Source organism: Martes martes (assembly GCF_963455335.1).
Source record: "Martes martes genome assembly, chromosome: 1".
Classification (NCBI taxonomy): domain Eukaryota; kingdom Metazoa; phylum Chordata; class Mammalia; order Carnivora; family Mustelidae; genus Martes; species Martes martes.
In genome coordinates, this window is record NC_137888.1 from 163,955,759 (window position 1) to 163,967,902 (window position 12,144).

Genomic DNA, 12,144 nt, shown 5'->3' on the forward strand with positions numbered 1-12,144 from the left:
CTTTTGTTGAGCATCCCTTGCCTGCCAGCCCGGGGAGACCACAGCCCTGCTGAGATGCTGGGGGGTGGTCTACCCCTACAGTGCTCCTCCCTCTATGAAGAACGTTATGTACTGCCCTCCCAGACCCTCAACTCCCAGGGCAGTTCCCCGGTGCAGGAGACTCACCCACTGCTGGGAGAGTGGAAGGTGAGTACCCCATGCACGTGTGTGCACACACGCAGGGCTGCCTCAGAGCCACCCCACCCCTCCCTGGGCCTCATTTTCCTGTTCATCTGATCCTCTGATCCTAAGTGTGGGGAGTTGGGAGGAATCAGTCATTGGAAGACAATGAGTCCATCCCAGGAGGCAGTCACAGAATAACACCATTCAGGGTGTTAGAGGTTCTGACTTCAAGCCAGGAGGCAAGGGGAGAGGATTGGGCCTTTCTGGACATCCCACTCCATCTGCTGCCTAGGAAATGGAAAGCGAGAGGGTACTAGGCACAGGGATACCTCCCTTGACATTCTCTGAGCCCCCCTTTCCAACTCAACTGAGCCATTATTCCCAATCATGGGGGGTTAAGAGACATCTGTCATGAAAAGGTGGTAAACTTACCATCCCAGGAGGCATGCACAGAGCCATTCAGGGCATTTGTAGGTGCTGCCCCCAAGGCCAGGCAGAGGCACCAGACCCCCGCGCATAGCACCAATTGATCCCACAGATCCCGGAGAGCTGCCGGCCCAACATGGAAGAGGGGATCAGCCTGTTCTCCTCGTTGCTCAACAACAAGCACTTCCTCATTGTGTTCGTGCACGCGCTGGAGCAGCAGAAAGACTTTGCAGTGCGTGACAGGTCAGGCTATGAGGCTCTGGGAGAGGGGCAGGGGCCCACTGGAGGCCACACAGCCTGTTGGGGCTCGGCCTAGCCGGACCCATGCCGGGGGCGGTTTGCAAACTACCTTGCCTGCTGGGCAGGGGGCATCCACCCGGCTCTGCGCCTCCACGTGCCTCCCTCTCCTGGGTCTGGGTGCCTAAGGCAGGGGCCTATAGACACAGCAGTGGCTGTGGACATTAGAGAAAGTGGCTCTTTCTGCAGGTGGGTTTGAGCTGTATTCGCCCACGCAGGCGGACGTGGGGCCGCCAGGTCCATGGGGCCACGCTAGAGCCCCCACAGCAGCCACGCCTTGGACCCCGGGGCTGATGTGCCCGCCCACCTGCAGGTGCAGCCTGGCCTCGCTGCTGACCATCGCGCTCCACGGCAAGCTCGAGTACTACACGGGCATCATGAAGGAGCTGCTGGTGGACCTCATCGATGCCTCGGCTGCCAAGAACCCAAAGCTCATGCTGCGGCGCACGGAGTCCGTGGTCGAGAAGATGCTCACCAACTGGATGTCCATCTGCATGTACAGCTGCCTGCGGGTGAGGCGGGGCCGGCCCACCCATGCCCCCCCAACTCCTGCCCCTAGGACCAGCATCACAGGGCAGGCCCCCTCCGCTGGGAGGGGTCCTCACGCCCTTTGCGCAGATGAGGAAGGGGCTCAGGGAGCAGGGACAGGCCTGTAGGGTCCATTATATGGCTCAGGGGAGGACTGGCTTCCCGCAGTGGCCCAGAGCATGCTCAGGAGGCTTTGTTCCAGATTGCTTTCTGTTTGTCAACCCCCACCCCTGCCCCACTGCCCTTGTGTTCCTTTGGGCCCCGGCTCAGACCATAACTCAGGCCCAGTCCTAACCTTTAAGACTCCTCTAGGCTTAGAGGCGACGGAGGCAGAAATAGCAAATACAGAGCAATCAAGGCCACACAGTGGCGCTCAAGCTCTGAGGCCTCAGACCCCGCTGGAGGGTTCATGGTGGCTTCCTGGAGGAGGTGGCCCTAAGCTCAGGTCTGAAGGCTTCGTAGGAGGGCAGGGATATGAGGCCCAGCCTGGCCCAAGATGCTGTCCCCTCAACAGCCTGGGATTGGAGACCAGATCCTGTGTTCTGCTTCCACCTAAACACCCTGGGTGGCTTAGCAGAGGCACGGGGACTTGGGAGCTGGCTGATCCGGGGCCCAAGGCTAGCTCTGCTACTTCCCCACCGGATGACCCTGGGCAGGTTGATGGTCCTCTCTGAAGAGCGTCCGCAGTGAGGATGCTATCCCATACCAGCAAGAGTTGCTGAGATGACCAGATGAATGTGCCTGCCCACAGCCCGTGGTTTTCTGCCTTGGGAGTCCACAGAGACATTGGGGGTGGGGGATAGGAGGCAGGGGGAGGTGGGGAGAATGGCACTAGGATCCCAGAGGGGGTGTTACCCTGGCAGCCATGGAGGTGTTGGCGGGGGTGGGGGGGCAGTGAAAGTGTTTCACATGGGGACCATGGCATGGCCAGAGGCTGGAGGGCTGGACCATGGAGGGTGGGGGCTGGGCTGGGCAGGCTGGGCCCCAGCCCCTGACAGCCCTGTGCCCACCCCAGGAAACAGTTGGGGAGCCATTCTTCCTGCTCCTGTGTGCCATCAAGCAGCAGATCAACAAGGGCTCCATTGATGCCATCACAGGCAAGGCCCGCTACACACTCAATGAGGAGTGGCTGCTGCGGGAGAACATCGAGGCCAAGCCCCGGGTGAGTTGGGTGGCTGGGTAGCCAGGTGGGAGCCCCCTCCCAGGCTGGCAGTTGTTGGGGAGATCTACATGCCTGGAGCACCCTGACCCTAATCCTGACCTTGTCGCTGTGGGCAGGTGGTTGCCCTGCCTGGGGCCCAGGGTAGTGATGGGAAGGGCTTGCTGACCGTTTCCTCTTCTCTTGTGCAGAACCTGAACGTGTCCTTCCAGGGCTGCGGCATGGACTCGCTGAGTGTGCGGGCCATGGACACGGACACGCTGACACAGGTGAAAGAGAAGATTCTGGAAGCCTTCTGCAAGAATGTGCCCTACTCTCAGTGGCCACGTGCGGAGGACGTTGACCTCGGTGGGCAGGAGTGGGGTGGCGGGCCTCAGCACTGGGCTACTCCAGCGGGAACTTTCTCCTGCTTTGGCTGCATATTCCTTTCACTCAGGAAATGTACGCTGATTGTGGCCCTGGGGACATGGAGATGATCAGACAAGGTGCCCATTGCCAGGGAGCTCCTTCTCTGGCAGGGAGAACTGCCAGAGTACTGCAGGGTATTGCAGTGTGAGCAAGCTGCAGACAACAGTAAAAAGTATTCATGAAAGACGTGCTCAAGGAGTGGAAATTAGAGTGGGTTTTGAAGGATGCATAGGAGTTCTGGTTAGGCCAACAAGCTGCCCTTTGTTCTGTGATCATAGGCCCTGTTCCAAGCACCAGGTTGTGATGATAAATGAGCACAGTGACTGACTGTTCAGAGCAAGGGGTTCCCTGGGTCTGGCATGCAGGGGCCAGGATAGGCTATGAGAGGAGGTTGGGCGGGCACTCAGTCACCCAGAGCCTGGAAGGGCAGAGTCAATACCTAAGGACAGGGAGAGTCATGGAAGGTACGTGATCCCCTTCGCACATGGTACTTTTTCTTATTTCATCAGCAACAGTAAAGTAACAACCTCAAGGGTGAGGACATTGCCAGACCTTCTGCTTTGTGCCCACCACCAGCCTCTCCTCTGGATCTTTTTCCTCTTCCACATTTTACAGATGGAAAAATGAGGCTCAGAGAGGCATGGCTTGCCCTAGGTTCCACAGAGAGAGTGAGAGGCCTCTCCCTGTGTGGGCCAGGCTGGTACTGCCCCCTCCAGCCTGTCCCTGTCCCTGACACCCCATTCCCTGTCCCCAGAGTGGTTTGCCTCGAGCACGCAGAGCTATATCCTCCGGGACCTGGATGACACCTCGGTAGTGGAAGATGGCCGCAAGAAGCTCAACACGCTGGCGCACTATAAGGTGGGGTCCCCAGCCCCACCCATCTCCCACTTGCACCCTCCCTAACCTCTGACCTCTGACCTTGGCCTCTCCCCTCCTGTTAGATCCCTGAAGGTGCCTCCCTGGCCATGAGCCTCACAGACAAGAAGGACAACACACTGGGCCGAGGTAGCACTGGTGGACACAGGGAGGGGGTCAGGCCAGGCTTTGGCCCCTTCTGAGCAGCCCTAGTAGGGAAACCGAGGCTTCGAGAGGCAGGGCTGGGCCAGGCTCTGGTCTCCTTGTTTGGGGACAAGAACTGGGCCAGGCCCTTCTGCCCTAGTACTGTTTGGGTAGGGCCTGCCGCCAGGCCTCCTCAGGCTGGGATCCTGTGGGCAGCCAGAGAGAGGCCCTGAGAGGGCGGGATGTGGTTTCAAGAGGTCTGGGCCGCTGCCAGGCTGGAGGGGGAGGCTGGCATACCCATCAGGGCTTTGGGCTCTATCCCTGCCTCGAACCCACCCTCCATTCACACCCTCGGGCTCCCAGGCCTAGCTGCCCAGCTCCCAGGCGTGGGGTCCAAGGCTCCTTTGGTCTCGGGGTCCCCTGCTAAGGTCAGGAGCATGATCTTGGGTCTCTCCCTGCCATTAACAAGGCCTGGGTGGCAGGAGCTCTGGGTTGGGCAGTGGAGAGGGTGAGGGCAGCCATCCTGTCCCCTCTGGGGTCTCCCCCATGCCCATCTGTTTCTCCTTTCTCCTGATGGGCATCTCTCATGGCCTTTTTCTCTCAGTCTCATTCTGTGTGTGTCTCTCTGGATCTCTCTTGCCTATTTCTCTTTACTGCTCTGTCTCTCTTTCTCTTACTTTCTCCAGGTATTGCTTTGGATCTCTCTGCCTCTCTCCAGTTTTCTGTCTCCATTTCTTTCTCTCTCTCTTTCCCCTCTCCTCTCTCTTGTTTATTTATTGTGTTTTCCCTCTCACAGTGAAAGACTTGGACACAGAGAAGTATTTCCATCTGGTAAGTGCCCGGCCTCCGGCCCTGGGGGTGCCCGCCCTCACTGGGTGTGGACTTGGCTTCCTGCCACCCTGGGGCTCTGGGCAGAGTATTCCCAGGCCCTGGGAAAGGCCAGGGATTGGAGACCAGGGATGGGTTCCAGAATCCCCCGCATCCCTTTTGCACCACAAAGCATCTGTGGAACCAGATGGAACCCCGTACCTGTGGGTCTCGGGATAGGACCTCCCACAGGATGGCCAAGGATGGTGCTGGGCACCAGGCGCTAGACTGACCACTGCCCCGGCCTCCCAGGTATTGCCCACAGACGAGCTGGCAGAACCCAAGAAGTCCCACCGGCAGAGCCACCGCAAGAAGGTGCTCCCAGAGATCTACCTGACTCGCCTCCTGTCCACCAAGGTGGGCCTGGCCTCTTTCTCCCTCCCCCGTGTGCCTGTGCCTGGGGGTGGAGGGAGAGTTGGGAGAGCAGCAGGCAGAGGGCGAGGGAGGAACAGGCTCCTCACTGAGCAAGGAGCTTGATGCGGGGCTTGGTCCCAGGACTCTGGGATCATGACCTGAGCCAAAGACAGACGCTTAACCAACTGAGCCACCCAGGCGCCCCCAAACAACTTCTGTATTAGCCAGCATGACACGGCAGCAGAGGCCCAGAGGGATTAGTGCTGTTCCTGAGATCACATGGCTCAGGGGGCAAAGTCAGCACCCTGGCCCTACCAGTTCCCCCACTCTGCCTCAGTATCTGGATCAGTCCTTACAATACCCCTGGGAGGAGGAGTTTGCTAACCCATTTCACAGACAAGAAAACCAAGGACCAGAGAGGTTAGGCACCAACCTGATGGTGCACAGCTTTCCATCTCACTAGCCCAAGCACAGAGGTGCCCGCTCACTCTCCCCAAGTGGCCCTGGGCTGATGGCAGCCCCCTCACTCCTCTGCAGGGCACGCTGCAGAAGTTTCTGGATGACCTGTTCAAGGCCATCTTGAGCATCCGAGAAGACAAGCCCCCACTGGCTGTCAAGTACTTCTTTGACTTCCTAGAAGAGCAGGCAGAGAAGAGGGGAATCTCCGATCCCGACACTCTGCACATCTGGAAGACCAACAGGTTGGTGGGCCACGGATGTGTGGGCCGGGGCGTGCAGGAAAGGATGTGTGGCTCCATTGTTCCAATGTGGACGGTGCTCAGGGCAGGGGTTCAGAGCCTGGTCTCTCAGCTCACCTGCCTGGATTCAGTCCCTGTTTTGCCTCGTCCTAGCTGTGTGACCTTGGGTAAGTCACTTCACCACTCTGTGCTTTACTCTTCCCACCTGTAAAACCAGAGGGATTAAAAAGTATTCCACCTTAATTGTAAGACTTAACCAGAAGCAAGCATGGTAGTTTTGGCCTCAGCATCCTCTCTCTCCTCCACTCTTCTTAGGTGGGTACCATCAACTTCGTTTTACAGATGAGAACAATGAGGCTCACAGAGAAGTGCCTGCCCAATGTCAGGGGCAGAACCAGGCTCAAACCCACATGCTCTGACTCCCCTACCCTGTTCGTAGCCTTCCTCTAAGGCTTGTCTTTCTTAGCTTTCTGGGTTGCAGAACCCCACAACTTGTTGAGAACTGAAGCGTGAACCTTAGGAGAAGTGACACAGGCTAGAAGTTTCTGCACAGTTGCAGGGGCTTCTCTGAGCTCTGGGTGGGGAGGGTGTCCATGCACGCCAGATTGCTGAGTCACTGGGTGGCCCTGGGGGTGGGGGTATTGCTAATCTTCTCTGGCCTTCGGAGGCCAAGGCCAAAAATCCAGACCCCGCCCTTCCCCAGCCCTTTCTGGCTGCTCCGTGGCCCCAGCTAATTTGGACTTCCTGCTGCCGTGCAAGGGCTGGAAGGAGGAGCCGTGTGCTGCCAAGCAGGGCGGGGTGGGGGCTTCTTCTAATGAGAACCAGGACCAGGCTTGAGGCTTCCTCGTGAGAACAGAAGGCGCTGTGGGAGCTGGGGGGCAGGCGTGCAGGTAGCCTGGCCCGCTGCAGGCCACAGCCTCGGCTCAGGGCCTCTCCACCACCCCAGCCAGAAGGGATGGTCTTCAGCCCCCTTTGTGGAGGGGCAAACTGAGGCTCCATCTTGGGTCGAAGCCTCTCTGGTCTGCAGGGGAAAGCAAACCTATCCTTGGCGCCTGGCCGCCTCCCTCCTGTGACCCCCTCCCCCTCAGCAACCACTTCTTCGCTGCCCCATTCTCTGGGTGGGCTCATGGTGCCTCCATCACCCCCTCCCACAGCCTTCCTCTCCGGTTCTGGGTGAACATCCTGAAAAACCCCCAGTTTGTCTTCGACATCGACAAGACGGACCACATTGACGCCTGCCTGTCCGTCATTGCTCAGGCTTTCATTGACGCCTGCTCCATCTCCGACCTGCAGCTGGGCAAGGTCTGCGGCTCCGGGGCTGGCTGCCGATGGGCTAGGCGGGGAGCCAGGGCCACAGTGGGGTGCGGGGTCTCAGATCTTTCTGGGAGGGGGACCCAAGTAGCTCAGGCATGGGGGGCCTTCCAGCTGGGCTGTCTAGTCGCCCAGAACCTGGCCCTTGTCAGAAATCTGCACCCGCCTCAGCTGTGCTCACCACCACCTCCCACCATCTGGGCCCTAGAGCAAGACCCCGGGACGCCGGTATCCATGTGGGAAACCAGCGTGGGCAGGTGCGACATCTTGAGAGCCAGCCAGTCTCCAGCAGCCGTCCTGCTGGTCAGGAGCCCTGCAAGTGGTCACTGAGTGACAGAGGGGGTAGAGGGGGCAGGTGACCAAGACCTCTGAGCTGCACGCAGGAGGGACAGCCCCAAGACCTCTGTGGGGAGAGGATCCGGCTGGCTTTTGAGGGGGGAGAGGAGGGAGAACAGCCTTCTAGGCAGAGGGACCTACCTGGCCGAGGGCAGGGAGGCATGAAAGCCTGGATGCTGGGAACATTGAGGAGATGGTCTGATGAGACCCAGTGCCGCAGGATGGTGGGTACATGACCCTGCCCTGCCATTAGCCTCGGACTTTCCAAGGCTGAGAGAGGGAGAGAAATAGAATGCCCTCACTTCTCACATACGGTCTCCGCAGACAGGATGCCTATGATAAAGCCCTGCGAGTATACTTGGCACGTTTGGCTTTCGGGCATTGGAACATACAGTGGGAAATATTCCACTGAGCCAGCAATCAGGCTTCCAGCAACCTTAGCCACCAAGACCCACAGCCCTAAGCAAGGATCCAAATGAAACAGCCTGCGTGCAACACAGAGCTGGCCCACAGCCCGTGCACTTTTCCCCTCTAAAGGAAGCAGGTCCCCCTGCTTCAGGTCATTCCCAGTGGTGTCCTAGAAAAGAGGGCAGGGGTTCTGTGCCAAAGGGCAGCCTTGGGGGGGCGTGTGGGGAGGAAGAGCCCTGGCCTGGTCTGAAGCTGGCTGTGATGGGGCTGTGGGGACCTGGGCTGGGCCAGAAGCAGACAGGTCTGTCTGGTCTCCATTGGCCACCTCATCCCTGCCCCTCCTCTCTGCCCAGGATTCGCCCACCAACAAGCTCCTGTACGCCAAGGAGATCCCCGAGTACCGGAAGATCGTGCAGCGCTACTACAAGCAGATCCACGACATGACTCCGCTCAGCGAGCAGGAGATGAACGCGCACCTGGCCGAGGAGTCACGGGTGCGGCTGGCACTGGATGGGCTTGTGGGCGCGGGGTTGGGGGTTGCAGACTTCCAGGGAGAGGCTGGGAGAAGCTGGGGGCTTGTGTATCACCCCCCAGGCTGGGCTGGTCTCCAGGGGTCAGCTCACCACCCCCTCCCCGCTCCCCCCTCCTTCCTCCTAGAAATACCAGAACGAGTTCAACACCAACGTGGCCATGGCTGAGATTTACAAATACGCCAAGAGGTATCGCCCGCAGGTGGGTTCCTGATAGGAGGTACGCACTCTGGGGCCCACGGTGCCCCCCACGCAGCCCTGCCCGCCTCCCCTCTGCTCAGGGAAGCCCCAGGAGAGGCTCCTGCTCAGGGACTCACCTGCCAGTGGCCAGCCGTGGCAATCCAGGCAGCGTTGTCCCCCCATCTTCCTGTGGTGGGGGCCTCTGGGACCAGGGCCGGGACCCAGCTGCTCCTTGCTTCCCCCTCAGATCATGACAGCCCTGGAGGCGAACCCCACGGCCCGGAGGACCCAGCTGCAGCACAAGTTTGAGCAGGTGGTGGCTCTGATGGAGGACAACATCTACGAGTGCTACAGTGAGGCCTGAACCTGGGGACGCGCACGACCGTGACCGCACTTTGTGCCCTGTGCCTCGGACTCTGGCTGGGGAAGGACTGAGCAGGGTCAGCTTCGGAGAGGCTGGGGGGGCATGGAGGGGCTTCTCTGCGCCAGGCAGAGGAGCCCCCAGCCCCGAGCCCCTTGGGCACTTCTGTCCCCTCCCACCAGCCCCCAGACCTGATCTCTGGGTTGGGGACCTGAAAGGCACAGCCCACCCCTGGTAAGGCTCCCACCTGCCCCAAGCACAGCCTGGATGGAGCCCCCACCCCCCCCAGCTCTGCCACCACCACCGCTGCTGTGAGCCCCGCCCCCCAGGGCCCTCCACCAGAGATGAGCCCCTGGCCCCCAGGCCCCAGCCAGAAACACTACCTCATCCCATGTGGCGGAGAGGAGGCCTCCTTGAACCAGCCCTCGAGTGGTTTCTGCTTCAACCATCAAAATGTTCCCTCCGTCTTCGGTCACCCAGAGAGGATCCTGGCGACGCATGGTTCCCGGCGGCGTCAGATGTCGGTCGCTGGAGCGGCTGCCCGTGGGCAGGCTCCGTGGGCTCTTCCCCCCCAGCTGGGTGGGCAGAGCACAAGGGGACAGGTGCTGAGCGCTGCTGGGCTGCAGGGAGGGGAGAGGGGCTTATGTTGTACCAAGGCTGTAGCTGGGCTACTTGATCTTGCTGGAAGTGTTTCTAAAGATAGCACCACTTTTTTTTTTTTTTAAAGCTTTTATATATTAAAAAACTTATCACGCGCCAACTGTGAATAGCTGCCGCTTGTGCAGAGGACCTGGGGAGGGGGTCCCCAGGGGCTCCCACCACAACACTGGAAAGGACTGTTCCAGAGAACAGGCAGACCTGGCAGAGACCCCCAACACCCCCCAACACCCAAGGCCCTGAAAAAAAAAATCACCCATTCTGTTCCTGTGAGAAGCCACCCTCCGTGGCTGGGCCAGCTCCCCCCGCAGCACACCCAGCCAGTGCTGGGACTGGCTCCGAGCCTGCGGGGGTTGGGCTGGAGGTGGTGGCTGGGATGCTCTGGAACCTTCTTTATAATAAAAGCCTGATGGGAAAACCTGCTGTGGGCTCAAGCCTTTATCCTGAGATGGCCATGGAGGGAAATGTGTGCTCGAAGTAGAAAGGAGAGGGGCGGTGGCGGGTAGAGCCCTGCCTCGGCCATGTTCCTGCATGAGGAGGAGCATGTACCGGACCAAGCCCTGGGGAGCCAGTGGCAGGGCTCAGTGGGACAAGGTCAGCTTGGCTGGGGCCTGGCCCATAGCTGACCTTCCTGGGCTTGGAGGGCTCTCATGGGCCCTCCAGGAAGATGTCATGGTGGCCACGTGCCACCTACCCCTGGGCAGGCCCTGCTCCTCTTACCTTTATAATAGGCCAGTGAGGAACGGAACATGATACCCATTTTACAGATGTAAAAATGGACCCTCAACACAGTGGAAGAATCCTCAAAGGCCAGGGAGTAACAAAGTGGGGACCCAAACCAGGTTGCATGTCCATTTTGTGCTTCCTCCAGGCAGTCACCACCGTGGCCCCCATATGCATGGGGAGGTCAAGGAGACAGCCTTAGAAAGAAAACTGATATTTACATATGCCCCCTAAATATTTCCTCAATCTTGAAAACCCCATTTTTTCTTTCATGTGAGGAAATGCGCAGTTTCCCCAAGGCCAGTGTAACCCTAGACTGTTCCCAGAGGGGCAGTCCTTTCCTCAGGAGGGTCAACCTTGGGGTCAGCATGACCACAGAACCCTCAGCCCACCCGACAGGCTCTGGGCCCAAGCTGGGTGTGAGGCTCATCACTGTCCCCCAAGAAAGGTCATTAGAGAACTAGCTCCAACTTAGAAACAACTCAAGTTAATCATTTTTCCATCATAATGGGGGAAAAAGCAAACCACCCATTTATCAAGAACTAGGACAGAAAAATTCATACTATTTCAAACAAAATCCCACAAATACCAGTTCTAGAATTAATGAGAACAGAGAAGTAAGAAAAGAAAAACAATTTTTAGCTTTATGAAGAGCCTTTTCCTGTAGGGGCTTCTGGGTGGAGACAGATTCTTTATCTTTTCAAATTTTCTATTCTGAGCACTGATTCCTTTTCATTAAGCAGCAGATTTTCTAATTTAAGTTATTGACACATTTGATAGGGATTTTTTTTTTTTTTGGTGTGATTTTAGAATGAATACATGTTTCCTGCTGAAATGTCAGGATAGCCAAGCTCTCCCAACCCACCCACGGTTCATGTCCCAGAGAACACTGTCCCAGATCATGTGCCCACCTGGGCCGGGGGCTGCGTAAATCTGGGACCAGGGTGTACACACCGTTCCGTAACCTGCCTTTTCCCTGTGCAACCATATGTCATGACATCTTCCCATGGCATTAAATATTCTGCAGCCTGTTGTCACGCCTGACGAACACACAGTTCCTTCTTGAAGTTTAGAAACATGTTGGCACGTGGAAGAAATCTCTCTAGTTTCTGGGGGTCACTTCTCAACACAGAAGGTGGGCAACTTCTGTGAGCCACCCATAGTTACCTGGGGACCTGAAGACTTGCCGTGCAGCAACAGGTGCCCCTTCACTGTCTGAAGGTCATGGAAGGTCATGGACACTTCAGCACGGTGTCCTCAAGCAGGGAGGACACTTGGCCGCATTCCCTGGGTGCTGGTTGTTGTCCGGCCTAGGCCAGACCTGGGGTACTCCCCCACCCCTAGCTCACGGAGGCGCAAGGCCCAGGGATGCTGCCCAGGAGCCCGGCCAGGTGCCTCCCGTCAACCCCCTACCAAACTGTGAAAGGAGCAGGGGCACAAGCAGACCCTTTCCACAGGAAGCGCCAGCCTGGCCCCTGCTGTCTGCTCACAGTATCCTTGGGGCGCAGCTGGCAGCCTCCTTACTGATACCCCAGGGAAGCTGGTAGCACAGCTAGAAAAAGCCTCACGCGGGATTTGAGGCAGTGAGGACAGGGCTGAGGGAGCAGGGGCAGGAAGGAACGGCCCAATGCTCCATGCTGGCCTACATCGGTTTCCCTCTGTGCCCTGTCTGCCCCCTTTCCCGAGTCCTGTCCAGTCTCCTACCTTCCCCCGCGCACTTCCTCACCCCTTCCTTCTCTG

General features: G+C 58.4%; 1 protein-coding gene across 1 annotated transcript in view; it reads left to right on the forward strand.

Moving 5' to 3' along the window:
• The window catches only part of PLXND1 (plexin D1), a gene marked incomplete at its 5' end in the record, with an annotated part of 57,168 nt that extends 47,063 nt beyond the window's left edge, over positions 1-10,105 (forward strand). Inside the window, 14 exons of the mRNA XM_080809090.1 lie at positions 82-186; positions 701-831; positions 1,199-1,397; positions 2,429-2,575; positions 2,764-2,920; positions 3,735-3,838; positions 3,922-3,985; positions 4,776-4,810; positions 5,099-5,203; positions 5,738-5,901; positions 7,053-7,200; positions 8,307-8,447; positions 8,611-8,685; positions 8,911-10,105. Coding sequence (XP_080665216.1) covers positions 82-186; positions 701-831; positions 1,199-1,397; positions 2,429-2,575; positions 2,764-2,920; positions 3,735-3,838; positions 3,922-3,985; positions 4,776-4,810; positions 5,099-5,203; positions 5,738-5,901; positions 7,053-7,200; positions 8,307-8,447; positions 8,611-8,685; positions 8,911-9,027 — 1,692 coding nt within the window. The 3' untranslated portion in view covers positions 9,028-10,105. The remainder of the gene's footprint in view (positions 1-81; positions 187-700; positions 832-1,198; positions 1,398-2,428; positions 2,576-2,763; positions 2,921-3,734; positions 3,839-3,921; positions 3,986-4,775; positions 4,811-5,098; positions 5,204-5,737; positions 5,902-7,052; positions 7,201-8,306; positions 8,448-8,610; positions 8,686-8,910) is intronic.
• Positions 10,106-12,144: the final 2,039 nt, after the last annotated feature.